The 26247-nt window shown below is 42.0% G+C and overlaps 1 protein-coding gene across 1 annotated transcript; it reads right to left on the bottom strand.

Moving 5' to 3' along the window:
• Position 1: 1 nt before the first annotated feature.
• LOC116293895 (WD repeat-containing protein WRAP73) lies at positions 2–26147 on the bottom strand. Its single transcript, XM_031701392.2, has 14 exons — positions 25943–26147; positions 25766–25861; positions 24781–24837; positions 24439–24555; positions 22364–22436; positions 21753–21856; positions 21243–21329; positions 3731–3865; positions 3552–3629; positions 3222–3306; positions 2424–2549; positions 1863–1946; positions 1675–1782; positions 2–1120 (listed from the first exon to the last, which is right to left on the bottom strand). Exons 1-14 carry the CDS (start codon positions 26009–26011, stop codon positions 1014–1016), a joined length of 1326 nt encoding a protein of 441 aa, XP_031557252.1. The 5' UTR covers positions 26012–26147; the 3' UTR covers positions 2–1013.
• Positions 26148–26247: the final 100 nt, after the last annotated feature.

Raw genomic sequence — 26247 nt, 5'->3', positions numbered from 1 at the left:
ATTAATAACCAATAAAGTTTTATTTGTATTTAATAATATCTCTACAGCGACAAGCGAATTATTTACAGTTATCGCATATCTTCGTCCCATTTTTTGGTTTTTCACTCCAACGAAAGACAGTTCTAAACTTTTTTATATAGTGTTGAAATTTCCTTCTTATTCACGCTTGTAATATACACCTACTATAGAAATCGTTGTGGCGCCAAAAGCCTCAAGCAACAAGCCAAGACCGCGGAGAACGCCGGTACTTTTAGCTGTAATTAGTTTATTCATGGTGCATTTTCATTTATTGACTTCACAAATTGCTCCAAGCAAGGCTGCTTGAGATGATAATTAGTGGAGAGCTATAGCCACTTGCATGAACCATGAATAAATCAATTATAATTAAAAGTACCGACGTTCTCTGGAGCCTTGTTACTTGAGGCTCTTGGTGCGACAACGATTTTCGAAATAGGTGTATAAGGATTCTTCGTTATCACTTTGGGAATGACACGTGGTCTGAAATGGGAAAAGATGAAAGAGCTACTACAATACTGTGTCCACTGTCTTTCACCATGGTGTAGTATCGTGCGTATACTGTAGAATTCCAGTTATAAGCTCTAAGCTGTTACAACTTTATAAGGGTAACTGTATGAAAGAACTACTACAATACTGTGTCCACTGTCTTTAAACAGCGTAGCATGGTACTTATACTGTAGAATTCCAGTTATGAGCTCTTAGCTGATACTTTATAAGGGTTTTTGTTTTGGGTGGGTTTATGATCGGGGAGGTCTATAACCAGGGAGGGCGCGGCTAATAAAAGGGAGGGGAAAATTCGTTCTATCAAAAGTGTACCAGATTGCTACAGGACTGCATGGTGGTACCTCATTAGCTCTGGTTTATTAAATTTTATAAGGGTTTTTAGGGTGGGGTTAGTTTAATGGATGGTGGGCTTATAATCGGGGGGGTTATAATAAGAGGGACTTATAACTGGGATACTACCGAGGTTCACTATGATTTGCAATATTTTGCTATCATGATCTGGGATCTGATAGAAAACACAAGCACATGTGATCTTTACTAAGAATGACTAAACTGTTGCCATCAGGATGCCAACGAAGAGAGGTTGCTTGAAACACATCTAGAAAAGATATAACACTGATCAACAACTATCCTACACAATCTTGACTTATCATAAAATCGTAACACAAAAAAACGAAGGTACTGTACGTTATTTGTTTGGGGTGGGAGTTAATGGGAGGGATTCGCAGTAAATAGTTGCACTCTTCTTCTTTCACTTTGTAACAAATTCATTACCCTCCTACTAAGTCAAAAGTTCGAAGTTTTACTGCTGACCGCCCTCCCCTCCCCCCCCCCCCCGATAAAATCGTACCTTCCCTAAAAGGCTTGATATCTCTGTACATTTCAAAACCTTTTTGTATCATCTATAAATGGCGTTTATATCAGTGAGAAATCATGAGCTCTCGGGTCAACCATTTCAAAGTATGCTTTTATTCTTGGGGTGCATGTTACGTCATAGTCACCATATTAGTTGATGATAACAAAGCATTCCTTATTAGCTTTTCTTGTTAGATCAATAAAAATGGCGGCTGTTTCATTGCTATATATATTTCAAGGAATTTTGAGTCATGTGGTTGCACCCCAAGAATAGTCATGTTGGATAATGTTGCTTACTTTCAGAAGGAATGATGACAGACACACAGCCAGCCGGTGACCACATGTACAGTTTATTATTATTAGTGCAGACAGCTAGACGAGGTTGGAGAGGATCCCACTGGATAGCTGCATATCAATTAAAAAGGATAGGAATATATCTCAGACATTTAAAGTGCATATAGTCGGCTGGAAAAGATATAACTGACCTCTAATAGGGTTGGCTTGCAGTAGTAGGACAGCTAAGCACAAGTTTGGAACATCCCAGATCCATAATGCATTAGGCATGTTATCTGAAAAACAGCAGTGATTTCAGTAGATCAGCTAGAATTGATTGCTTCCGGAGCCGAGCAATTTAAAGCCAATAGACAGACAGATGAAGTGAGGAAATGACCACTTTCCATGCAACACTTCACTGTTTAGTAATAACATAAATAATTCCGATGATGATAACAATTTTGATGATGATGATAATGATGATGATGTTAGCGCTATTTATCTATACACGATGTACTACTGCATCATAGCAGATGTGGTCGTGTCTACATATCTAATATTAAATTACAAACTAACTATTCAATCATTTTAATGCAAACCATTCAATCGAAGCTACAGGGTGATTTCAAATAATTATTCAAACATCTACCTTGCAACCTCGGTTAAATGCTTCATGTTTCACTATTAAACAGGTTATTGAAAGTGGTCAATGAGACATTGAAAAGAAGACAGGTCATGAGAGAGGAAAGAGGGATGATATAGTTGTTTATTACCATTTTTTGTTGCCATGTATTTGTTGTCATTGCTGAATGATACATGTCCAACACCAAGTCTGGGGTTGTGTTTCTCTGGATCAACTTTTACCGTAGGAACTTGAATGGGCACCTTCTCTATTTGATCTAAAATATAGAATTGATAACTGATTTAAGACAGATAGGACTTTTTTTCATATTCATCTACATTTTGATTGACTTTAGAAATATCTGTAAATTCAACATTTCCAGGTAACCCTGGTAGTGAGAAAAGGTTATCGGGATTTACATGTATAGAAACGTACACTCATATCATCGCTAATGACTCCATTCAAAACATTTCATTTCTATTATGATTCATATATTTAATGATTATGATTAGGATTATGATTATGATGGTTGATATAGTGCCCTAATTCCATATAGATCTCATCGATATCATGAGTCATAAATTTAGGTGGTTAGTATGAGGAGTAGGCACTGAGAGGAGTCACTGCCAGGGTTTCCTTTACATCCTCAGTGGTTCTTTTACATTCCACCGATATTGGTTAGTAATGATGAAGTGTGGAGAGACGGGACTGCCATTTAAGGTAGTCATCCGAGCCACTTGAAAGTCTAACCATTTATAGATGTAAATATGAAGGTAACACCTTCTCCTCAGTTATCTTAAAAACCTAAGTGTTGGTCTGGCCAAGACTTGAACCTCCCACATGCCAATCATATGCTCAACCAACTAGCAAACTGGATGGTGGTAACTGAATGAATGTTTCAAAAGGAGTGCAAGATTTCTGAGGGAAAATAGAAAGGTCTAAAACGTACATTTGCTTTGTATGGAGAATCCACCAGAAGGAAGAATCTCCCCTTGTAATAATGGAGGTTTGACTTCTACTTCCTTGTAGACCACCTAATAAAATAAACAAAAATACAGTAGTATACATGTTCCTCTATTAAGTTAATTACATTTTATCAAACAAACAGTTGCATGAGTCCCAAAATTTTCTTCCCACAAGGTTGCATGTGTACCACCCACTTCATGTCCAGTGAGGAAGCCCTCGAAATGAATGAGCCCTAGATCCCTAGATCTGCTTCCCCCTGGACCACATCAAGAACAATAACATTAAGTCATTATTAAAAAGTAGCAACTCTTACCACAGTGTCTGAATCAAGGGAGTGTGGATGTTGATGTTCTGCCACGACTTTCCAGGTTATATGGTTGAGCACACGACACTAAAGTGCGATTGAAAGCTCATGTCATTAAGAATATAATCAATTAACCTGAGAAATAGATAAGATTCAATGTCTTTAGCTTCTCCTAACCAAATAATCACCTTTTGATCGTAACTACCAATGGCCAAGAACTGACTTGAAGGTGACCAACAAACTGTTTTAATTCCCAAAGCATAGTCATATGCACTGTAAGACGACAGACATCTTCCATCTACTGAATACAGGTACAGCTTGTACTAGTAAATGTAAATGTAATAGTGTTTATTAACGATTTGGCATTTAATGTTATTCATCAGGGTTCATATGCAATAAGATGAAAAATAACAATTTCACTTAAATTTCATGATTTTTTTACATACAGTAGTAACTTATAAATATTAAGCAACCTTTGGGAAATTCTTTTGAAGCATATTTCCATTTTCGTTTTTTTTTTTTTTTTTTTAACTGGAACACAGATGGTGTGGCAGTGAGAGAGCTCGCCTTTCACCAAGGCGACACAGATGTCGCATGTGAGTAGAAATGTTTGTTGGTTCTCTCCTGTGCTTCAAGGGTTTTTTCTTCAGGTTATCTGTTTTTTCCTTCCTCCTTCAAAATCAACTTCTAAATTCTAATTATAAAAATAAAATAGCTTGGGTTTCTTTTAATTATTCTCTTCAAGAACACAGAGGTTAGTTTTGAGATATCAAGTGTTGCTTGTAGTCCAGAAAACCATTTAAACACCTCAATTATTTGTGTTAGATGCATGCCCATAACTCCATTTGGTTTTGGAATGATCTATCACCATTAGTAGTATAGGGAATGGGGGTTCCAGCGCAATCTCAACACGGGCAAGACCCGTGTCAAAAATCCACCTACGGAAACAACCCACTCCAAGTGTGGTTGGGGGCAACAGCGCAAATATGTTAATCTATATATGGAGTGCGAAGAATGTAAGAGAACTTTTAAGAAAGAAGCGGATTTGAAAAAGCATTTGAAAATGAAGACGAAGTGTATGAGCAGTTATGATTGTGGATGTGGTAAGAAGTTTGAGACTAAGGTTAAATTGTTTTGGCATTGTCAGGACTGTGAGTACGACTACGACGACCTAAAAAGTGCTTGGTATTAGGTATAAAATATTTCCTATTATATAGATGGAATCCCAAAGCAACTTCAGCACGGTGTCAATACCCGGTAACGGTGAGATTGACGTTAGACAGTTTTGGCGTCAGTCAGAAAGGAAGGTTAAAAGAACTCTCCGAAAAGGTATAGAAGAATTAGGAGCCCTGAAAGCGAGCATAATGGTAGAAGTAAGTTTGTCAAAAGACGAGGTAATGACGACAGCAATGTTGCGATCAAAGTCGTTAGTGATATTAGAATCCACGAATCTGGATAGGTCACTCAGTGAAGCCTTAGAAGCAATAATGGAGTCGCTGTCTAACTACACGAAAGAAGGATCGGGTTGGACAGTAGAGGAGGTTGAAGGAATAGAGATAAGTATAGCCAGGTACGTACCCATACGAGGGGGGAGTTACGTACCGCTACCAACGTGGGTAGAAAGGAAGAAGGCTATTGTAAACGTGAAGAATGAAGACAATCGATGCTTTATGTGGGCAATCAGGTCTGCACTGTATCCAGCAGAGAAGGATCCCTGTAGGACAAGTAAGTATCCCACAGACGATTTAAAGTGGGATGGTGTGGAATTTCCCATGCAGTTGATAGACATCCCCATATTTGAGGAAATAAACGATCTAGCAATTAACGTTTACGGAGTCAGAGAGCAGACGATAGTACCGTTAGTTCTGTCAAAAAGTAAAGGAGAGCGCGTACATTTATTCTACCACGGCGGACACTACTCATGGGTTAAACACATTAGCAGACTATTCTACAGACATACTAAGCACAAAGGCAAAAAGTACTTCTGTGACTGCTGCTTGCTGTCATTTACATCCTTAAATGCCCTAAAGAAACACGATGAGATCTGCCGCGGAGTCGAAGAAGTGGCGCAACGGATCCAGATACCCACCAACAAAGAGCTTTCATACGCAGACCATCAAAAGCAGATGCAAGTGCCTTACGTGATATATGCAGACTTCGAAGCGTTGATAACTAAGGAAGAGCAGAAACGTGGCGCCACGAATAAGGTAGGATTACACGAGATCTGCTCCTTTGGTTACATAGTAGTCAGATCAGATGGTAAAGCAAACCCTCCTGTGATTTACCGAGGCAAGAACGCAGCTAATGAGTTTCTAGAAGCATTGCGAGAAGAGGAGGGGGAGATTAGAGAACAATTAAGACGTCCAAAGAAGATGGAATTTACCAAAGAGAACCAGGAGGCTTTTAACAAGGCAAAAAAATGCCACATTTGCCAACATACGCTTCTTCAGTTTGGAAGACGAGCCAAGAAAGCGTGGGATGAAGATGGAAAGTATCTAGGAGAAGCTCATTTTAAATGCGGGAAGTATGCTAAGAAAGGTGAGAAGCCGGGAAAGCCTTCCACGCACTGCATTCACTGCCACAAAGCATTTGTTGAGGATTTCTATGTGGATAAGGTTAGGGATCACTGCCACATCACGGGTAAATACAGAGGAGCGGCTCATTGGAAATGCAATATAAACTTCAAAGTAAATCCAGACATGGAGATTCCGGTGTTCTTTCACAACCTCCGCGGTTACGACTCCCATTTGCTACTACAAGGAACAGACGGCTCCGACGTCAAATGCATACCCAACAACAAAGAGCGCTACATGTCCGTAACTGTGGGTAAGCTAAAGTTCTTAGATTCGCAGCAGTTTATGGCGGACTCCTTAGCAAACCTCGTAAAGTATAACACCAACTTTCCCATTTCCAGTCAATACGGCGCGGAAAGGAAAGGAGTCTACCCATACGAATACATGGGCTCCTGGGATCGATTCAAAGAACCCCTACCACCCAAAGATCGCTTCTACAGCACCCTAAACGAGTCCGGTATAAAGGATGAGGAGTACCAGCATGCGTTAGACGTGTGGGAAAAGTACTCCTGTGAGAACATGGGTGACTACCACGACATCTACCTAAGGTCTGACGTAGTGCTGCTCGCAGATGTTTTCCAAAGCTTCAGAAAGATGGCTATGGAATATTACGGATTGGATCCCGCTAATTTCTACACGGCTCCTGGGCTCAGCTGGAGTGCTTTGTTAAAGAAGACAAATGCGCAGTTGGATCTCCTAACGGAATACGACATGTATCGGTTTATGGAAGACGGCATCCGCGGCGGCGTATGCGGACCCAGCCGACGTTACGCCCGCGCAAACAACCCCTTAGTAGAGCACGACCCAGAGAAACCAACCACATACATTTACTACCTGGATGCGAATAACCTTTATGGTTGGGCAATGTCACAGTACCTACCTGTGAGAGACTTCGAATGGGATCCAGTGAAGCCGATAGACTTCTACATGCAGGTAGGAAAGGAGGAAGACAAGGGTTACGTTTTAGAAGTGGATCTGGAGTACCCAGAGCGCCTGCACGACGAACACAATGAGTTCCCCTTAGCACCAGAAGCGATAGAGATACCATTTAAGCAGCTAAGTCCGCTGCAGAGGGAAATGTGCCCTGGTTACAAACCGTACAGGAAACTAACTATGAACCTGATGGATAAGAAGAAGTATGTGGTACATTACCGCAACCTGCAGTTCTACGTGCGACACGGAATGCGCGTAGAGAAGATCCACAGAGTCCTAAAATTCACGCAGGAGCCCTGGATGCGTCCCTACATTGACTTTAACACGCAAAAGCGTACCGCAGCGAAAAATGACTTCGAGAAAAACCTCTTCAAACTGATGAACAACAGCGTGTTCGGAAAGACAATGGAGAACATCCGCAAGCGCGTAAGCGTAAGAATAGTCAGCACCAAAGAGGAAGCAGAAGCATACGTGTCACAGCCAGGCTTCGTTAGATACGTAGAAATGCTGAACTTCTACGTGATTCACATGAAAAAGGCAAACCTCTTACTAAACAAGCCCGTTTACACAGGCTTTACGGTGCTGGATCTATCGAAGCTGCTTATGTACGAGTTCTACTACGATAAGCTTAAGCCAAAGTACGGAGACCGCTGTCGCCTCCTGTACACAGACACCGACTCCCTAATTCTAGAAGTGCAAACGGAAGACGTTTACAAAGACTGCCTCCCCGACATAGACGAGTACGACACCAGCGGTTACCCGAAGGAGCACTTCCTTTACTCTGCGAAGAATAAGAAGGTAATTGGGAAGATGAAAGACGAAATGTTAGGAAAACCCATAGTAGAGTACGTGGGTCTGAAACCAAAGATGTACAGCGTGCTAAAGTTAGACGGCGTAGAAAAGAAAGCTAAAGGTGTAAAAAAGTATGTGGTTAAGAAGGACATTACGCACGAGTCCTACCTCAACGTATTACGAACACGCAAGGAACAGCGGCATAAGATGAACAGCCTGCGCAGCTATGGTCATCAGATACATAACGTCACGCAGGAGAAGGTGTCACTGTCTGCATTTGACGGTAAGAGGTGGATGTGTGATGATGGTATCCATACGATAGCATTCGGACATCACACGATAAGCAGTTCTTCCATGACGAACCCACGTGTGGGGCCATCGTGAAGATAATACAAGATGGGCTGACCCTTCTTAGCTATCGCACTTCGGATCTGATAAGTTTCCAAAGACCAATTAGGATCCGTAGCTCTTTTGGATCCTCCTTCTAATTCACCCGGCTCATAGAGATATCGAACCGTGACATTACCTAATTTCTTTTCATGGGGGAAGACCGCCCTCGAACTTCTGATGAAGGACTTGTGTTCCACGTGTTTCTTTTTTATGGCATCCCTGGGTTTCATTCCCGTAGCCCTGGCCGCCTCGTTGTTCAAAGCCGCAATGACCTGGGGGAGCCGCTGTGTCCATTCCCTGTTGCGTTTGGAGGGATCTTCCAGCTCTTTCCAATACTGGTACCCAAAGAGACGCTCGGCTAGGGTCTTATTGAATCTTTCGACGATGCTCTGACCCCTGTGGTACTCTGCTTTAGCTCTTCTAATCTTAGTGTCGTGGTCTTTCAGGGTCTTGGTAACCACGCCCATAAACTCCGTCCCCGCATCCACTTGCAGCAGCTTAGGCCATTTCAAGACGCGCTTATAAATCCTACCTAGGGCTTCTGCGACTTCCCCAGAATCCTTGCTGGTTATGGGTTCGGCGTCCTTGTATCTGCTTGCGATATCAACTACGGTCAAAGCGTACCTATAGGTCTTTTTTCTCACCTTATCGTGCGGCAAGAAAAGCAAATCCGCCTGATGAACTTCATTGGGGGTATTTACGGTGAAGCTGGGCCTGGGAATGTACTTAGGCACGGGAAGATAAACCTGCCAGAGGGTTTGTTTTTTCAACCAGTTCTTAGCCGTTTCGTCTGATACCCTGGCCGCGGTCGCGAGTTTCTTGATAGCTGACGCTCCTCTCCAATAGCCTTCCGGCCCATAGTAAATCCTTTTAAGTTTGTCCTCTACGCGGCCCATTATATGAATTCCAAAACAAGATTGATCTTACGTCCGTTAAAATCCACCGTCTTTCCGTCCACTTTAATGGTGATGTTTATGCTTTCTACCAAATTAGATAAGTCATAGCTCAAAGAAATGGGAGTGTATTCTACTGGGTCAAATGGATTACCTTGGGGCAGAAACTTGGACATAAGAGAAGACTTTTCTCCATCGTTGTAACTATGGACCAAGTCGCAATAGACTTCGTAAGAGGATGCGACTTTCCATTTCACATCATATGTACTGCCGCTATTTATTGTGGTACTAGTAAGGCCCAGGAGTTCTACCAATGAACTGTCCTTTAAATTAGCGCTTCCACTATTTTTCTTGAATGTCATTTCATGGGGTAATCCTGTGGTAAGAGTGTATCCATGCTTTGCTAGCTCCTTAGCCAGTGTTATTGGGGTGTAATGGGAATCTGGTATTTTTGGTTTGGTGCCGGAAGTTCCGATGACAAAGCCATTAATTAAATTATACCAAGAATTGTACAAAGAGCAACTAACCAACCGAACCTTTTCCGCGCGGATGGGAGGATTCAGACAAGTGGTAAAGTTATTCTTGTCGCTTTCCAAAAAGACGATCATTATATTAGATACGCCAAGGCCACGCCTCCCGCCAGCCCTGCGACTCCTACAAAGACCAATTCATTGTCTTTTTGTTTCTTAGAAGGCTGGTAGTAATTCTTGAACTGAGGCTTTTTCATTCTAAAGTCGGGGTGTGCTTGCGCATAAAGTTTGAAGGCGTAGTCTGTGTTTTCGAAGTTCTTGTCTGCCTGCATTTTGTCTTGGTAGTTCTTATCCAACCAATCCCTGTAAGCTTGTCTTTTTTCATTCCAAGCCGCCACGTCCCGCTGATATTTCTCCAGCGCTAAGTCGTGTCTCTTCCTTTCGGCGGCACCGCTTTTGTCGCCTCTGACTAATCTATCCAAATATTGACCACCATAATTAGCTCCAGTGAATGCTAAAGCTGCAATGACTCCACCTGCGACTAAGCTAACCATTATACATTAGGTAGGTACTTTTCCTTCCGTAGGTAATCCTTTACCATGATAGCCCCGCCAACGGCAGCGGTCATCTTAGCAAAGTTAGCGAAGCTCTTGCTTGGGTCTTCAGTAAAGTCTTCTTTGAGCACTTTCTTACCTACCCAACCAATACCCGCAACAATAGAAGTAATGATAGCTGCTTCTTCAACAGTTTTCAACAACGCGGTCGACATTATATTACCAAGCGAGAAGGAAAATCTAGGTCGCCACGGGTGATAAATCTACTCCATTTCAGGGATCTTACTCTTTTTCGTCTCTACAGGTGCGTGATATGTTGGCGGCACATGCACGGCCTCCCACTTTACTTCTGGCTTCATATTCCACCATTGTAAGTAAAGGCTGCCCGCTGCTATAGCAATTCCTAACGCACCAATGACGTACCCAGGATTAATGGAGGATTCCTTTTCGTCCTCCACCTTTTCCACCTTCTTTGCTTTGTTCTTCTTATTCATCTCCGCGAGCTTCTTTCCCGCGGCAACTCTGCCCGCAGATTTAGGCTTGGTAATCTTCTGCTCCTCCTGAGGTTGTTCTTCGGTACCACTCATCTTATACTAAGGGACTTGAAGGACTTGACAAGTAACTTGATGACGACTTGACAACGACTTGACTAAGTACTTGAGAATGACTTAAGGACGACTTGACTAAGTACTTGAGGTGACTTGACAACGACTTGACTAAGTACTTGAGGCGACTTGATCATCAGCAAGTGCCGCCTGGAAGACCTTTTCGACTTCTCTATCCTTCTTGAAGTCCTTCCAAGATGTTCCAAAGGAACCTAGTACCTCCTTCAAGTCAACGTGCTGAGCTACGTGAAGTGCCGCAGAGGCGACTGCCATTAACTTACCGCACTTCAAAGACAACCACCCGCAGGTTATCTTAAGTTCTTGGGCGATGACATAGTCATCTCTTATGTCCTTCTGTAGTCGCTCCACGTCGTCTATGGGCAGCGCAAGTCCAAGCAATTTAGTCGCAAGTCGGATAGCGGAGTCTGCTACGGTGTCCGTGGTCTTACTTGCAAGGGCGGCCTCGTACCTCTTATGGAACTTCTTAACTTCCTCTTCTGACAACTTATTAACTTGCTCATGGGTAAGTTCCTTGCCTATCATTTCTTTACACTTCCCCGAAGACACGAGGATGTTAAGTTGTTCCTTAAGGTTGCTTTCATCTAGCTGCGTGGGGGCTTCATCTATGAGCTGCTCAATGTCCATATATGTTAACGTCATACGGAAACCTCAAAGAGAAGACCATTTTGGAATGTTGGTGCGTCTTTAAATGCCGCATGTATTCGTGCAGCTGTTCCTTGCTTATCTCGCCGCCGTAGTCGCTTAAGATGGTTTCCAGGTCAGACTTACTTGGAGTATAAAATACTACGAGAGAGCCTATGTTTTCCCTAAAGGGCTTAGAGACACTGGTAAGCTGCTGGGAAAGCAACCAAACGCTGATATTGTCATGCCTACCGCTAAAGGCGAGTTTAACGAGCTCGGAAGTGCGTCTTTTTACGTCGTCCCCACAGGCAATGTCATCCAATATGAGTAAAGTCTGCGTATCCTTAGGGAATTGCTTATGCCAGAACTTCAAATGGCTGGATAACTCGTTAGGGTCTAAGATATCTACAAAGAAGTCGTCATCATTCCTGCCTATGCCTTCCCAGGTGCGGTTATTCACGTAGGTGGGGCATAATAGTACTATGTAGTCGAAGCGGTATCTAAAGGGTCCTAATAGCTGCTCCACGATGAACTGGGTCTTTCCGCAGCCGGTGGGTCCTACTATCAGAACGTTACAAGGCATGTGATCTGGGTTCATATATAGATGGACCCAGTGGAAGCAGTAAGAAGGATTGCCGCCGACGCAAAAGATAAAAGAGACACCATAGAAATGCAAAGGGAGGAGATAGACCGGTTAAAAGAGCGCGTACAGGAATTGTACGATGAAATGTGTGGTCTGAAGCGCGCGGAACGGTTTGGTGCGCTTTTGACGATGGCGACGTGGGCTAAGGAGTCCATTAAGGACTTCATTCGATATCCCCCATAGATATATGGACTGCATTACGTGCGAACTACCTGCTGACTGCATCATCGTTACCCCTCCGACGCCTCGTAAGAAACACACCTGCCGTCACTGTAATAAGGTATTCTCTGAAGAAGACTTCGTTGGACATTGGTGTCCCGCGGATACTAAAGCACGAAGGACTTTAGACGACGTTCGAGAAGAGTAAGAGGCCGCAAAGAAGATCTTACTAAGCCCCAGCAAGAGGAATTAGCATAGGTCTTTCTTTTTTATTGTTATTTTGTTAAATGCTGCAAAGAGGTCTCAAGTAAGGGTCTATTTTTTATTGTTATTTTGTTAAATCGAAGAATGGTTAACATGATTATCTTTTTGCTGGCTTCAACAATGAGAAAGAATGATACCTCATCTTTTAATGGGGGGCTTAACAAAATAACAAGAAATAATAGACCCTATCCTAAAACCCCTTACAGGGTTTAACAATTTAACAATAAAAAATAAGGTATATATAATGAAGTGCATGCAATGTGATAGAGCTTTTAGTAGCAAGCAGCGACTGCAATACCATCTTTCCAAGAAAGTCTGTCAGAAGACAATCAGCACTGTTTGCGGTGACTGCGGTAAGGAACTGTCCACCGTACAGGCCCTACGATATCACCGCGAGCATAGAGTCTGCCTTAAAGGCCATTGCCGCCGATGCGATGAACCCCTCTTCGAAGAAAACTGGCATAAATACCGTTGCCGACGTTACCACCTCGAAGAAGTCGTCTGTGAAACCCACGGCGATTTAGCAGAGCGATGTTGCCCCCTTGAAACCAGCCGGGCTTTAGTGCTGCGTAAGAAAGAAATAGACCAAGATTTCGTATGCTTTGACGACTACGAAGGAGTAAGATGGGAGAACCGAGAACACTGGGACGGCATCTGCGATAAATGTGGTTGTCAACGTAGCGAACAACATATTTGGTGTTGCCTGTACGAAGGTCCCAAGCCTTTAGGCCATTACCTTGCAATACGAAAAGAATGGTCTAATATATGATGTTACCTTACATCGCAGCGTTCGCAGGAGGAGCCTTGATTACGATATCGATTGATTTCATGTCGGAAAAAATGAGGTCCGACGTAGCAGACCAATACCTAGAAGCCCATGAGGACGACTAATCACACAATGGATTAGCCTCCGCCTTTCTTTCAACGTCGAACTTCCATCGACCGTTGACTTTACCATAGCTACGTATGTGAGTGTACTCTTCGCCTTGCAGTACGTACCGTACGCAGTCAGGAGCCCATAAACTGTACTCTTGGCTGCCGTCTAAGAGGACCAACCTTAAACGGTTAATGTCCTCGAAGACGACGTAATTTTTTATTTCGTATGAAATGCCTTGTATTAATTCGCGCCAGTGAGTTTGTTCAACTATCATTATATTTATGAAATATCTTTCGGTGCGTTTGTAGCGTCTCCTGTGACTTGAAAGCCTTAACGCAGCCAGGACAAGGTATGCGAATGCCGTCGACGTAACGGTCGATTTCCCTGCAGATCAGATCGTAATCGTTGCAAACCATCGTAAGATAACCATTCATTTCATATTGCGTCAATACCGCTTTTTGTTTGTCAGACAATGCGCCGTTACCCTTTGGCGTCTTCAGTTCCAGACATAACCCATTGTATTTTTTATGGGAGTTAAGAATTAGGATGTCGGGTTGACCTGCCTGGTAGCCCTTTTGCCAGCACGTTATCCTTTTACTGGTGGTATCTTGCAATTCCCCGAGTCCAGGCGCTAATATCAGTGTAGGGTGAAACCGGCGTACGTAATCGATGACCTTCTTATGTAAGTCAAACTCATTCTCGATCTTGAAGACCAACTTATTTGGACCATCCAACGAGTACTTTCCCGTCTTCCTTAACGTAGGTAGGACATCCTCGAAGACCCAATCTTGAAATGCCTCTGCTGTCGGTAGCTTGGAGCTAAATATTAACTGATACAAACCAGATTCCGTCACGTACAGGGATTGTGGGTGTGAACCAGAAGGGAGGCGATTCACCTCTATTCTAAATTCGTTAAGTCTCTTCTTATGCTTATCCCGCACGTGGACTTTAATAGCATCTTTGGTGTCTGCGTAACCTAATGCCTTTGCTACCTCTTTCGCCTTAAAGTACAGCTTGTCGCTTTGCACTATGCATTGCAGTTTAGTTTCGTTGTTTTCGAATACGCGGAGCATATTATACGTAAGGGATATTTTAGTAGGCAACGCTTTTTAGCTGATTCATTTCTACACTCAGTTGCGCGTCAGACACGACGAAGACGTAGCAGTTTATTTTTTCGCTGTCGCCGGCACTGGCGTTCTTGGTGCGTTTGATCTCCAATGTTATGCCATCCTGCGTATTTACCAGGCGTAAACCCTGGCCATGTAGATCTTCGTCGTTAATGGTGCGCATGTCAATCCATAACGCGTACTTATCCTTAAAGAATTCCTCGGGGCTAATTTGGTCGCCAAACTTGCGCATTGCCTCCCTGTAAACGTCTGCGGGCTTTATCCCCTGGGAGTAAACCTTGTTTGGAACGCCGTTGACATTTACCCCCACGTTAGTAATGTTAGGGTTGTGAAAGGCTTCGGAGTTGCGCTTGCCGGCTTCGTAGGGTTTGGCAAACACCAACATCAACCCCGTGAGACTTCTTCGGGGGAGGTTAATACTTTGGTTAATAACCTCATCCGTCTTATCCAAGAAGCTAAACGTCTTATACATCACTACGTGGTCGTAAAGGAACGCCTTTCCGGCGCTGTATTCCATGCCAGCGCTACGGGCCAGCTCTTCACTGTATACCGTTTCGTATTGTAACTCTAAGTTGGTAATAGAGTATGGGTGAACGGCTCCACTAATTGCGGTGGACATCTCTCCAAGGATGTTGGTCGTATCGGCCAAGGTTACTTCGAACTGTAACTCACTTAACTGCCTCGGGTAATACGCGCCATGACTCGTAATTACTTCGAAATCCAAAGGGATAACGTACTTGCTACCATAGGCGGTCTTTATTCGCTTCGCATCTGCTACTGCGGTTTCTCCGCTGGAGTCCGTGGGCTGTGTCTTAACAGGCGTGCGGACTTTACGCAGGATAAGACTACCAATTCCTTGTTCTATCCTTTGCGCGCGGTCGAAGGCTGTCAACCATAGGTCCTTATAGGTGGTATACAGATCGTACCTATTTAGATCCAAAAGTGATTCCCCGGCAAACTTGATTCTCATCTTAGAGACGAGGTTACGGCCGACGTTATTGACGCAACACCTTTCATCCGTAGTGCTTGGCTGCACCGCTAGGTCAAACCTTAGCGCCAGGGTGCCAGGAACCAATACTAGGTTATCCGTTAGGCGGGGTACGCCTACGTACAGGGTTTCCCCAGGTCTAGCGCTGCTGGGGGTGAATGTAACACGGTGAAAGGTGCGTTCTGCTTTCAGTCCGCCAACCTGCTTAGGTAATACGTTGGGGTTTAACTTTGAGCTTATCATATATAATGGAAGTAGAAGGAACGGATTTTGACCCCACCACCGAAGAAGGTCAAGTCGATATTAACGACGAAGAATACGACGCATGGACTAAAGGCGCGGAAACCGACCCCCTAATCTACGATATGGCTCTAGAAAACAAGTATGGTAATAGATGGAAAAGCTTCAAGGCCGCCTTGAATCGCATGTGGCAATCGAAAAACCACGGCAGCCCCGTCCCTGAGTACTTGGAGCTTCAAAACATAGAGCAGCCTGAGGCAGCCGCGCGGGAAACTGTAGAGTGGGCAACGCGAGAGTTAAGGATGCGTCATCCCCACATTGACACTGACGCGATAAGACTCACAGAAAAAGGAAACAAAGTCCTCATAAGCGTCAGAGACCTGAGACAACCCGACAAAGACCGCTGGACGAAACCACAGCTCCTTTTTGACGAAAATGGCTCGATCAAGGTTAACGTGGCAAGATTAAGGGGCTTTCAAGAGGCCGCCCGAAGCATGTTAGAAGGTATGGAAGCATTGAATGAAAGGATTGCGCTAGAAAAACGCGCTATCGAACTGCAAAAAACGTTAATGGAAAGGGAAACAGAGTATGAAAAACAAATACAACAGCTAACCGATGCTCAAAAGAAAGAAATCAAGGGTAAAAACGAAGTCATGCTACAATTCAAGCGAGAAGCTGAAACGGCTTTAGACGAAAGAGACCAAGCCAGACAAGCCTTCGATCTTGCCATAAAAGACCTGGATATGAGCAAGGAAGAAGCCAAAAACTTGCATATTACCATAGCTGGCTCTTTGGAGGAACGGCGGCAGTTGGTTGCCGAAATTAACACTAAGGAAGAACAAATCCGGCAAAGAGATCAGGCTATTGAAGACCTGGAGGGACAAATAGAGCGGCAGCAGGAAATAATCAATGACCAAACTCGTACCGAGGAAGAAAGGGAAGCAGCTCAAAAGGAAGTGGAGGCCCTTGAAATACGTCTTGCGGAATTGCGGGCTCAAAAGGAAAACCTGGAAAGAGAATTGGGGCTTACCACCAAGGAAAAGGTAAAAAGAGCCCTTTTGAAGTATGGCATTCCGCTGGCATTTGCGGTCGCTATTAGCACCGTAGTAGGAGTTATCCTATCCGCGCTTAAGGCCACAGGCGCAGGCGTAAAGAAATTAGGCAGTGGGCTGACGGACTTGGGAAAAAAGATGGCAGCCGGTCTTCCTGGGCTGCTGGGTTCGGTTGTTTCCTTGGCACTTAGGGCCGGCGGAGAACTGTTGAAGTTTGTGGGCAACAACATTTGGATCTTGGTCGTCGCTATTGGGGTGGTCCTCCTGAAGAAGATGAAGGGTTGATCTTATCCTTGTATGTTATGTCGGGCTTATCGTCGTCGGGTGTCCGAGGTGTTCTCGACTGGGGATAAGTAAAGATAGTATTCGCACCGCCTTGATAATGCGGAACTAGTGGTATGGCTGTTATAGTAGAAATGGTTTTATGATTCCAAGTTTCATTGGGGTTGTTAGCTAATTTATTTATGAAAACCGTGCGGATGCTAAGCCTACTATCTGGGAAAAGTTGTAGCTTAGCGTACTCACAATTAACCACCATTTGAAACGTCAACACGTAAAACGCCTCGGCACTATATCGATATGGTTGCGCCGAGAAATGAGAAGGCTCTCGATCATTAGCCGATATCCTAAAGGGCGCCAAAGGCTCATTATTCTCATCTATCAATCTAAGCCCTATGTTAGATTGATACGCTGGGGAAAAGTTAATACTACAAATGATCAGTGCAAGACCTCCAACTTCAACCCACATTCCAATATCACGCCAGCCGCGATGCTCAAGAGTCTTATCTGTTAAGTAATAAACATGGTGGGTTTCCCTCTGATGTGGATTCATATATTTAAAGACTAAGCACTGTCAAAGTGCTAATGGTTAAATGGTTATAGGCCGCATCTCTTTGATTTTCTATGCTATTCACGCAAACACTCCCCGAGTCGTCTACTCTTATTTGTAGCTTTACCTTCCCGTGACAGTTAGTGACCATATGAAAAGTCCAAGTCGTAAGATTCTCAGGGCTATTCGGTGGCGGCTCTACGGAAAAATGCACAGGCTCCCTGTTGTTCGTCTTCGCGCGCATAGGCTGCAGTATGCCATTCTCATCCAGGAACCTAAAGCCCACGTTGGCATGGCCGGTCGTACCAATGCAAATACTGCATATTATCAATTTCTTTCCTGAGTAATTCAAATTCACGGACATGCCCGTGACATCAACCCAAGATGCTTGGGTGTATTTTTTCTCGCCTGTGTAAGTCGTATAGACACAATCTACTCCAGCTACGTAGGGGTTGTTCATCGCCATATATAATAGCTCAGACCAATGCTTGCAGCTGCTAGGCCGGCTTTTAGTAAGTTATGGTCATATTCCTCACGTATCGCAGGCATAACCTTCTTTACTGGTTTCTTTGGTTCGGGTTTTCCTACATGCGCCTTCTTCGATGGTTTTTCTACCTCTTTTTTTGGTTTCTCTACGAAGTGAGTAATGCCCTTGGTCATGTCAGAGTTCACGTCATTCACCCCAAACTTCATATCCTTAGTAGCTCGCTGCAGCTTGTTGTTATAACCCACAACGGAATTAGTGTTAATAACCAAATTACTTGGCATTAACCAACAACCAGGCGACAAAGCGTAATCCAGTCGCACTTTAGACTGCTGCACCGCTAATTGATATCTCTGCACCGATTTAGATATGTCATTTTCTATTATTGCAGACTCAAATAAAGTTAGGAATTCTTGTTGCGTTTCCTGTGAAGCGCCTTGGGATCCAACAATGGGGTTGCGGGTATTTACCTGCGCTCCCAGGATGCAGTACACGAATGCTTCAATGCTACGGTTAATCCTGGCTAGGTTCCTTAAACCTTTTCCTTTCATTAACACAAACGGATCCCAAGTGCCGGGGTAGTTTGTTTGAATTCTAGTAATTAATGAATTATTACCCTTATCACCACCCATATCGCTAAACTCTAACTCATTACTTGGGTATTCCTGATGTCCGTAGTCAGCCGGCTTCTCACCATTGGCACCCCAAACGTAAACGATGCCAAGGCCATGCGTCTTACCCTCTTTGTAACGAAAGTCTCTTTGCTGTGGTTTGAACTCATTAATTAACCTTTCCAGGGCTGCGGCGTTATATCGATTATTCATTGGATTAAATGCCTTATCTCCCGGTAAAGGTACGTTAAGCTCCTTCAACAACCTCCTTACCGTAAAGGCAACGTGAAACTGCATAATTGGAATGTGAAACATGTCCGCGGCAACACCACAACCTTTAGTGGCAGCCCAAATAGCAAAGTCTAACTGCTGCGGCCAATACCGCATATTGGGCCCTGCTAACCATTCCCTGGCCTCTTTACCCGACGTATGCTTCAACATCGTATTCTTATAGATATTTCTTAGTATTACGTTAAATGATTGTTTACCCACTGAAATCTTCAGGTGCGTTACCAGCTTTTCGAAGTTGTTTACACCACCTTCAGCATCGTAAAATGGGTAATCTTCCGTGGTTAATAATAGATTCCTTGGAAAATTAGGTGCTTTATAAACGGGCTTATGAACGGGTGTTTTTGGGTGTAATTTTTCCAATCCCTCTTCCAAATCCTTATTGCTGTAAACTAAGTCATTATACTCTTTGAAGTAAATCCCGTCAGATCTGCTTTCAAACTTCGAGGTTACTGCTTTGGGATACAATTTCTTAAATGCTTCCCAATTCCAGTGGCTGTTATGTGGTTGCTCCTCTATGTTATTTCCAAAAGCGTCGTACATTAGTATATAATGGATGTTATACCATCAGCACCTCCGCTTTATCCTGATTTACCTAGGGAGGGGCCTAACGAATTAAACGCCGAGAACTTCCGCTTGAATAAGGCAAATCTAATCCTCGCTTACTTGGAAGGGCAGACAAAACACTATGAGGAGGTCAGGAAGAAATACGTCAGAGCCCGGAGTACGCTACATAAGATTTCGATAACTTCAGGATCCATATCTGTTGTGTTGACGGGCTCCGGCGTTGCTACTTCGCTTACCGGACCGGGAATAATCGTTGGAGTTCCTTTGGCCGGCGTTGGGGCAGCCTGTGGTATTATTTCTGCTGTTGCTACGGGTATTATGAAACAGTTGTCAAGCAAAATATCAAAACACGACACGACAATAGCTCTGTCAAGGGCTAAAGTAAATACGATCACTGACCTTGTCTCAAAGGCTTTGCGTGACAGAAAGATAGACGACGTAGAATTCTCGCTTATCTTAGCCGAAGAGGAAAAGTACGAGAAATTAAAGTCGGACATGAGGAATAAAAAAACAGTCGTAAAAGATCTTTCCGAGGAATCTCGCAAAAAGATCTACCAGGAGGCAAAAGAAGAGCTTCAAAGAAAGCTTGCTTAGACATCAGTTTTGAAAAGAGCGTGACGGGATTTCGTTTACATATCGAACGACAGTCTGGAAATTACGCGTAATCTTATGCCATAAGATTTATACCATAATACACGGCATGACCTTATTTAGTAAATTATTACTCGTAATATAAATTATTTAGCGAATTATTACGCGTAATATAAATTATTTGCATGACCTTATTTGGCGAATTATTACGCGTAATTTCTCATCTTATGCCATAAGATTCACTATCTTCTTGGAATCCATCCTAAGAGGGGGTGGTTGGGGTCGATTTCGTGAAATATTTCGTAGATTACGTCAGGGTAATAAGGAATATCCTTATCCAGCCGACAAAACATCCACTCGGCTTTTGTCATATCAGAAACCTCGGGAATAGACTTACCGGTAATTTCAGACAAAAGATAGGGAATAGCTTTGTAATATTTCCCTAGCTTTAATTTTTTCAACGTTTTCCGTAGGCTTTGTGGCGTTGGCTCTTCTAAGTGGTTTATAATTCTTTCCATTACTTCGTCGTCTAAATATACCGGCCGTTGACCTTGAATGTGACTCATCCAGTCTCTGAAGTATTTTATTCTTTTGTATGGCGTCTTCTTACGACCTCCGTTGGAATAATATTGTTCCCTGGTAGCACAAGGCACGGCATTACGAATATTTTTACCGCACTCGTAACACTGTGCTGACGTGTCGTCTTCTATTTGCATTTTCTTGTCACAACAAATATACTTATTTGGTTTAGTAGGTACAAACTTGGGTTTCAAGCACTTTACACAGAAATCATAAACAAACTCTTTACAATCTTCGCACTCCATATATAGACTAACATATTTGCGCTGTTGCCCCCAACCACACTTGGAGTGGGGATTGTCCGTAGGTGGATTTTTGACACGGGTCTTGCCCGTGTTGAGATTGCGCTGGAACCCCCATTCCCTATACTACTCCATTTCCTTTGGTAACAGGGCCGGGTTGTTCAAAGCTGGATTAGCGCTAATCCAGGATTAACTCTATAGGTCTTATTAAGAGTTAACCCAGGATTAGCACTAATCAGGCTTTGAACAACTGGGCCCAGGTGCATACAATATTTTGTCTGCACTGTTCTAGTTCTCTGCTACTTACATGAATAATAGCATCCCAGACACAGAGAACCCTGCCATCTGGAGACCATAAAACATTAGCAAGATCTTTTGTCTCAACTTCAAAATGCTAGAAATAGACCAGGAAAACAAAGGTGTTACAACTCTGGTAAAAAATATAACTAAAAATAATAGTTGTAGAAATTACTTAATATCATTTTGTAAAAAAGATTATTAGCAGATACTGTACAGTAGTCATTGAGGTAGTGGGTCTATTTGAGATTTGACTGCCTTGTCATTGTAAATGTTCATACAGATCAGCCACTAATATTGCATATATTTGTAGTTAAAGGGGGTCTAGCATGAAAATCATCTGAAACAACTGAAACTTTAATGTAATAACTCTTACAGGTCTAATAATCACTGGTTGAAGTTTTTTCCTGATATTCGGATGGCAAGTATTATATTTTTGCAAATTTGTATAGGAGTCTGTGACATCATACACTGAACAACTATTTGTAGTCTTCAATTAAATAACTAACTGACTGTATACCTTGAGTAGCTGCCAAGTATCACATGCAAAAATGCTAACAAAATCTTTACAGTTGCGTCTTTCAGCCAAAGCCATGTACTTGCCATCTCTGCTAAAATCCAGGCCTAGAACGATATAATCATATCATGAGCATATAACATTTTATTATATACTTAGGAGAGTATGCGCAAACTGATTGGTCAAAAACTGTGCTTTATTAGTGAACGAAGCACAGTAATGACGCTATCCGCATGCGCAAAGTGCTACTAGGTCCTATGACCGTCTTTCTTTTTGCGTAATTAAATTCAATACCAAAATAGAATTAATAACCAAATAATAAATCAAATAAAACAGCTTTTTCTGTGCTCTGTTTAGTGATAAAAAGCACTTAGAAAGCCTTGTACAAGCACAACAATGCCTACAACTCATGCTTCTCCTTACACTTCTTTCATGCTCACGTCACTTCCTGTGTGCTTGATTACTGAACCGGCGCACGGAAAAAGCTGTTTTATTTGTTAAATATTTACTCTGTATCTTTGAGCTAATTAAATTTAACTTGCATCAAATCCAGACTTTTTCTTTGGTTAAAAAGTCCAGATGTCAACGCAATTAAATAAATAGGAACCACAAACCTTCTGTTGCATGTTTTGGATATTTTATATAACTGACTGACTTGCTAACAAGTGACCAGATTGTGATTCTAAGCTGCAACAAAGTTTCAACATAGCAATTATTAGTAAATATTACAAGCTATTTATAGTTCCTCAGTCATCCTTGAAAGTTGATAATATATTCACAAAATCATTAAAAATTCATAAGCTTGACAACCAAATCAATCAAAACTTTGTACTGTATTTGGTCAGGTGTATGAGTCTTGAAACTGGAACAAACACTGATCAACACATGGAAGATAGCCAATCAGAGACCTAGAGCAAGATCCATGTGAAATCTTAATTTGAATTTCTACACTTTCTATATTACCTTAGAATAATGTAATAAATAATACTATAGAAGTTTTTTTATATTAAATACTGTCTACGTCCCTCTTTCCTGACAATATGCCACCTTAAGATAAAGTACTTAGACTTAGTACTTACTTTTTAGACTTAAAACTAGAGTAAAAGATTTAATTGCTTTTACAAAATCTATAATTGGCCCTTTCCATCTTTCTGTATCACTATGCCCTATGCTACCTGTACATGACTCAATTTGTTGAATGAGCAAGAATGAAGTTTTGAAACTTTTATGAGCAATCTTTAAGTGGTCACTATATACAATATATAAATCATACACTGTAATACTTAATAAAAAGTGTACACAAATTTCTGTTTTTCTTTTATGAATAAAAATAAGTTTGAAAAGCTACAAACATGTTTGCTACATGTTTCTCCTCCAAGATATACAGTAGATTTTATCAGCTTCTCACTGCTTGGAGGGTCCGTGTAACACTCCACAAAGAGCTTTTCAATTTAGTTGGCGTGAATTGGACATATGAAATTTGACTGATTTTTGAACTTTTCATTTTTTACGATCATGTCAAAATTCGAAAATTATCTCATCAATGTCAATTTTCAATTTTCGAATTCAAAAATGAAAAATCAAAATATATATTTGAAATGACTTTTCGATATTTTGATTTTGTCCTCTGAAAATGAACTTTGGAAAAATATCCTGTAGACAGGGGGGGTGAAGATTAGGCGGACTGAGGGTAGGTGGGTCCACTAACAACAACGACAATAATAAAAAACATAGAGGGAGGGGAGGCACCAAGAACCCACCTACTGACCGGACTTTTACGGCACGAGGTTTCTAGTTCGTAATCGTATCATCCCGGCTTCGACTATACTACCTAGGCCACTTTGGAAGACAAGTATGGAGCGTGAGAACGCGATAACCTCATTGGCTAATGCTGTTATCAGTTCATCTCCGTCTAGCTTTACTGTTATCTGATTGGTGATTTTTGATATTTCCTACCGTAGTCGTGCCGATGAATGTCTCTCAAAGAACAGAAGACTTGTAGATTCCTTTCAGAACATCCTCGTTGTAATCCATAATTCTCGGTTAAAAACACTCCAACTTCACGAAGCGTATATCCAAAATCTTCTATAAGATGTTTGATTTCGTGTTCATAAGGATCTAAAACACTTCTGTTTGACGCCATGTCGTTCATTCAAATCAACACAAGTAACAATACTTCAATCTCGCGCCTTTTTTTACAAAGTGGAAGCCGGGATGATACGATTACGAACTAGAAACCTCGTGCCGTAACAGTGCGGTCAGTAGGTGGGTTCTTGGTGCCTCCCCTCCCTCTATGTTTTTTATTATTGTTGTTGTTGTTAGTGGACCCACCTACCCTCAGTCCGCCTAATCTTCACCCCCCCTGTCTACAGGATATTTTTCCAAAGTTCATTTTCAGAGGACAAAATCAAAATATCGAAAAGTCATTTCAAATATATATTTTGATTTTTCATTTTTGAATTCGAAAATTGAAAATTGACATTGATGAGATAATTTTCGAATTTTGACATGATCGTAAAAAATGAAAAGTTCAAAAATCAGTCAAATTTCATATGTCCAATTCACGCCAACTAAATTGAAAAGCTCTTTGTGGAGTGTTACACGGACCATTAATGGTTGCAATATTTATCATCAACAAAACAAGATGAAAAATGAACCCTTCAACATGTGTATTCAAACATATTCACACCTGGAAATCAGCAGCACTTAGAATGTGTCTTCCATCAGGACTCCACCTTGCACCAACTAGACCAGCTGATCCTTCATCTATTTTACATGTCCAGTCTGGCTTTTCAAGAGACCAAACCTATTTTTGAAACAAAAATAAAGCTTCATCACCAGATCTTCCAAAAATTAAATTGGCTTTCAATAAGTTGAATTTCTGCAGTCGTATTTGTAGAACAAATAAAGTATGTTTATCGAGGCTATACTACTGTACTGTGTGCTTATTAACAATGATCCAATTGTACAGGTACATAACAATTACTAAATTATTAGAAAGTAGACTAGGCTATGTAGGACTAATTTTTACCTGTATTAATGCTCTTTTGAACATTGCACACATGACATACAAAGAATCTGAAGACCACTGTAAAGACAGGATGAAAATTAATGCAATGTACTTAATATTGCATTTGAGAATGCTTTTGTAAACTGAAACCCACCCCTCCCCCTCCCCTCTACCTTCACCTTCACATCAACGCACGCCCTAGGGCTTCTCTATCACTCACAGATCTAACTATGAAACAAACTCTGGGCAGCCACCCAAGACAAAAATCGTGAAGTGCACTTTGCAATAGACTGCCATCAATCCAACAAGTTGACATCATTTACAAGTGTTTGGATTGGCCCCGACAGGCCCGGTGAGGGTGGCTCATAATACTTGTAAACAATCGACCGAAGTTTTGGCACCTTTTGAATCGCACACACGTGTAAATGGTGCAAGGTGTTTGATTGACAGCAGTCTATTGCAAAGTGCATGCCGCAATTTTTGTCTGGGGTGGCCGCGTAGCAATGCAAACGCTAGTAAGTCAGGGCACAACAAAATCAAATATTTGAACCCTGAAACAACCTGGGCTAGCTGATCAAAGTCATGGCATAACCCTGTAGCAATCTTTGAGGTGATCAAAGTCAGGCCAGGGCAAACTCACAGATTGAAACTTAAAAAAACTCTGGGCTGATCTAAGTCAGGACAATGACTAACTCACAAATAAAACCCTGCGACAACCCCTGGACTAATCTAATTAAGTTAGGGCACAGCTTTTAAACTCACAGATCTAACCCTAAAACAAACTCGGGCTGATCAAAACTAATTTAGCCAAAGCTCACAAATCAAATTGGAATGGAAGAAGGAAATTTATAAATAGCTTGTTAGGTTTTGTGGAGGAAGGAAAACTTTAAAATTAAACGACTGAAAGCGCTGAAGTATGTGTTAACTGCATCAAAACATATAAACCAGTGCTGTGTGCGATAGAAGCGAAACTTGACCCATCCAGTGACTATTGTTCTTACTATACCTCTATGCTTTGTATATTATCTAGACATGTGTAAAGCTGAAGGATCTGAAGGGTTTTGACATCTCGTAGTATTAGTCGATAACCAACACAGTTTGCCTGGAAAGTATAAAAGAAAACGTCAGTTTTGAAAACATATAAAACTGACCTCCATGCAGCGGATGACAGCTAAAGTCTCACCATGTATTTTCCATTTGGAGAAAACTTGCACAACTGGTTTGTTTGTTTGAAGAGTTCAGAGAAGTTCATTGTTTGTTTGTGCTTTGGACAAGTCTTCGCTTAACTGTTTACGAGTAAAATCCTAAAAACAAAGCAAACAAATTGATTACAGCCCATTTCGAACAACCCGCCATTTGTATATGCCCTCTGTCGCTTCTCCGAAACCACAGACGACAAAACAATAAATCGATATCTTTACGGAAAACCAACTAATAATGACAAAATATTTCCAATTTTTCTATATTACCGATTTCAAAATTCGACAA

This window comes from Actinia tenebrosa, unplaced genomic scaffold, assembly GCF_029948245.1.
Source record: "Actinia tenebrosa isolate PJP-AT-01 unplaced genomic scaffold, QUT_ActTen_1.0 PGA_scaffold14__42_contigs__length_11649687, whole genome shotgun sequence".
NCBI classification, from domain to species: Eukaryota; Metazoa; Cnidaria; class Anthozoa; order Actiniaria; family Actiniidae; genus Actinia; species Actinia tenebrosa.
Note: the sequence above shows the minus strand (reverse complement) of the source record. Positions and strands in the feature narration are given on the sequence as shown.

What these genes read in the sequence shown, in the direction of transcription:
- LOC116293895 (XM_031701392.2), bottom strand. Translation starts at nt 26,011, where the DNA reads ATGAACTTCTCTGAACTCTTCAAACAAACAAACCAGTTGTGCAAGTTT. An exon ending in TCCAAAACATGCAACAGAAG is followed by an intron (nt 21,857 to 22,363) that starts GTTTGTGGTTCC and finishes ATATCGTTCTAG; the next exon opens with GCCTGGATTTTAGCAGAGAT. An exon ending in TGTCATCATTCCTTCTGAAA is followed by an intron (nt 1,121 to 1,674) that starts GTAAGCAACATT and finishes TATCTTTTCTAG; the next exon opens with ATGTGTTTCAAGCAACCTCT.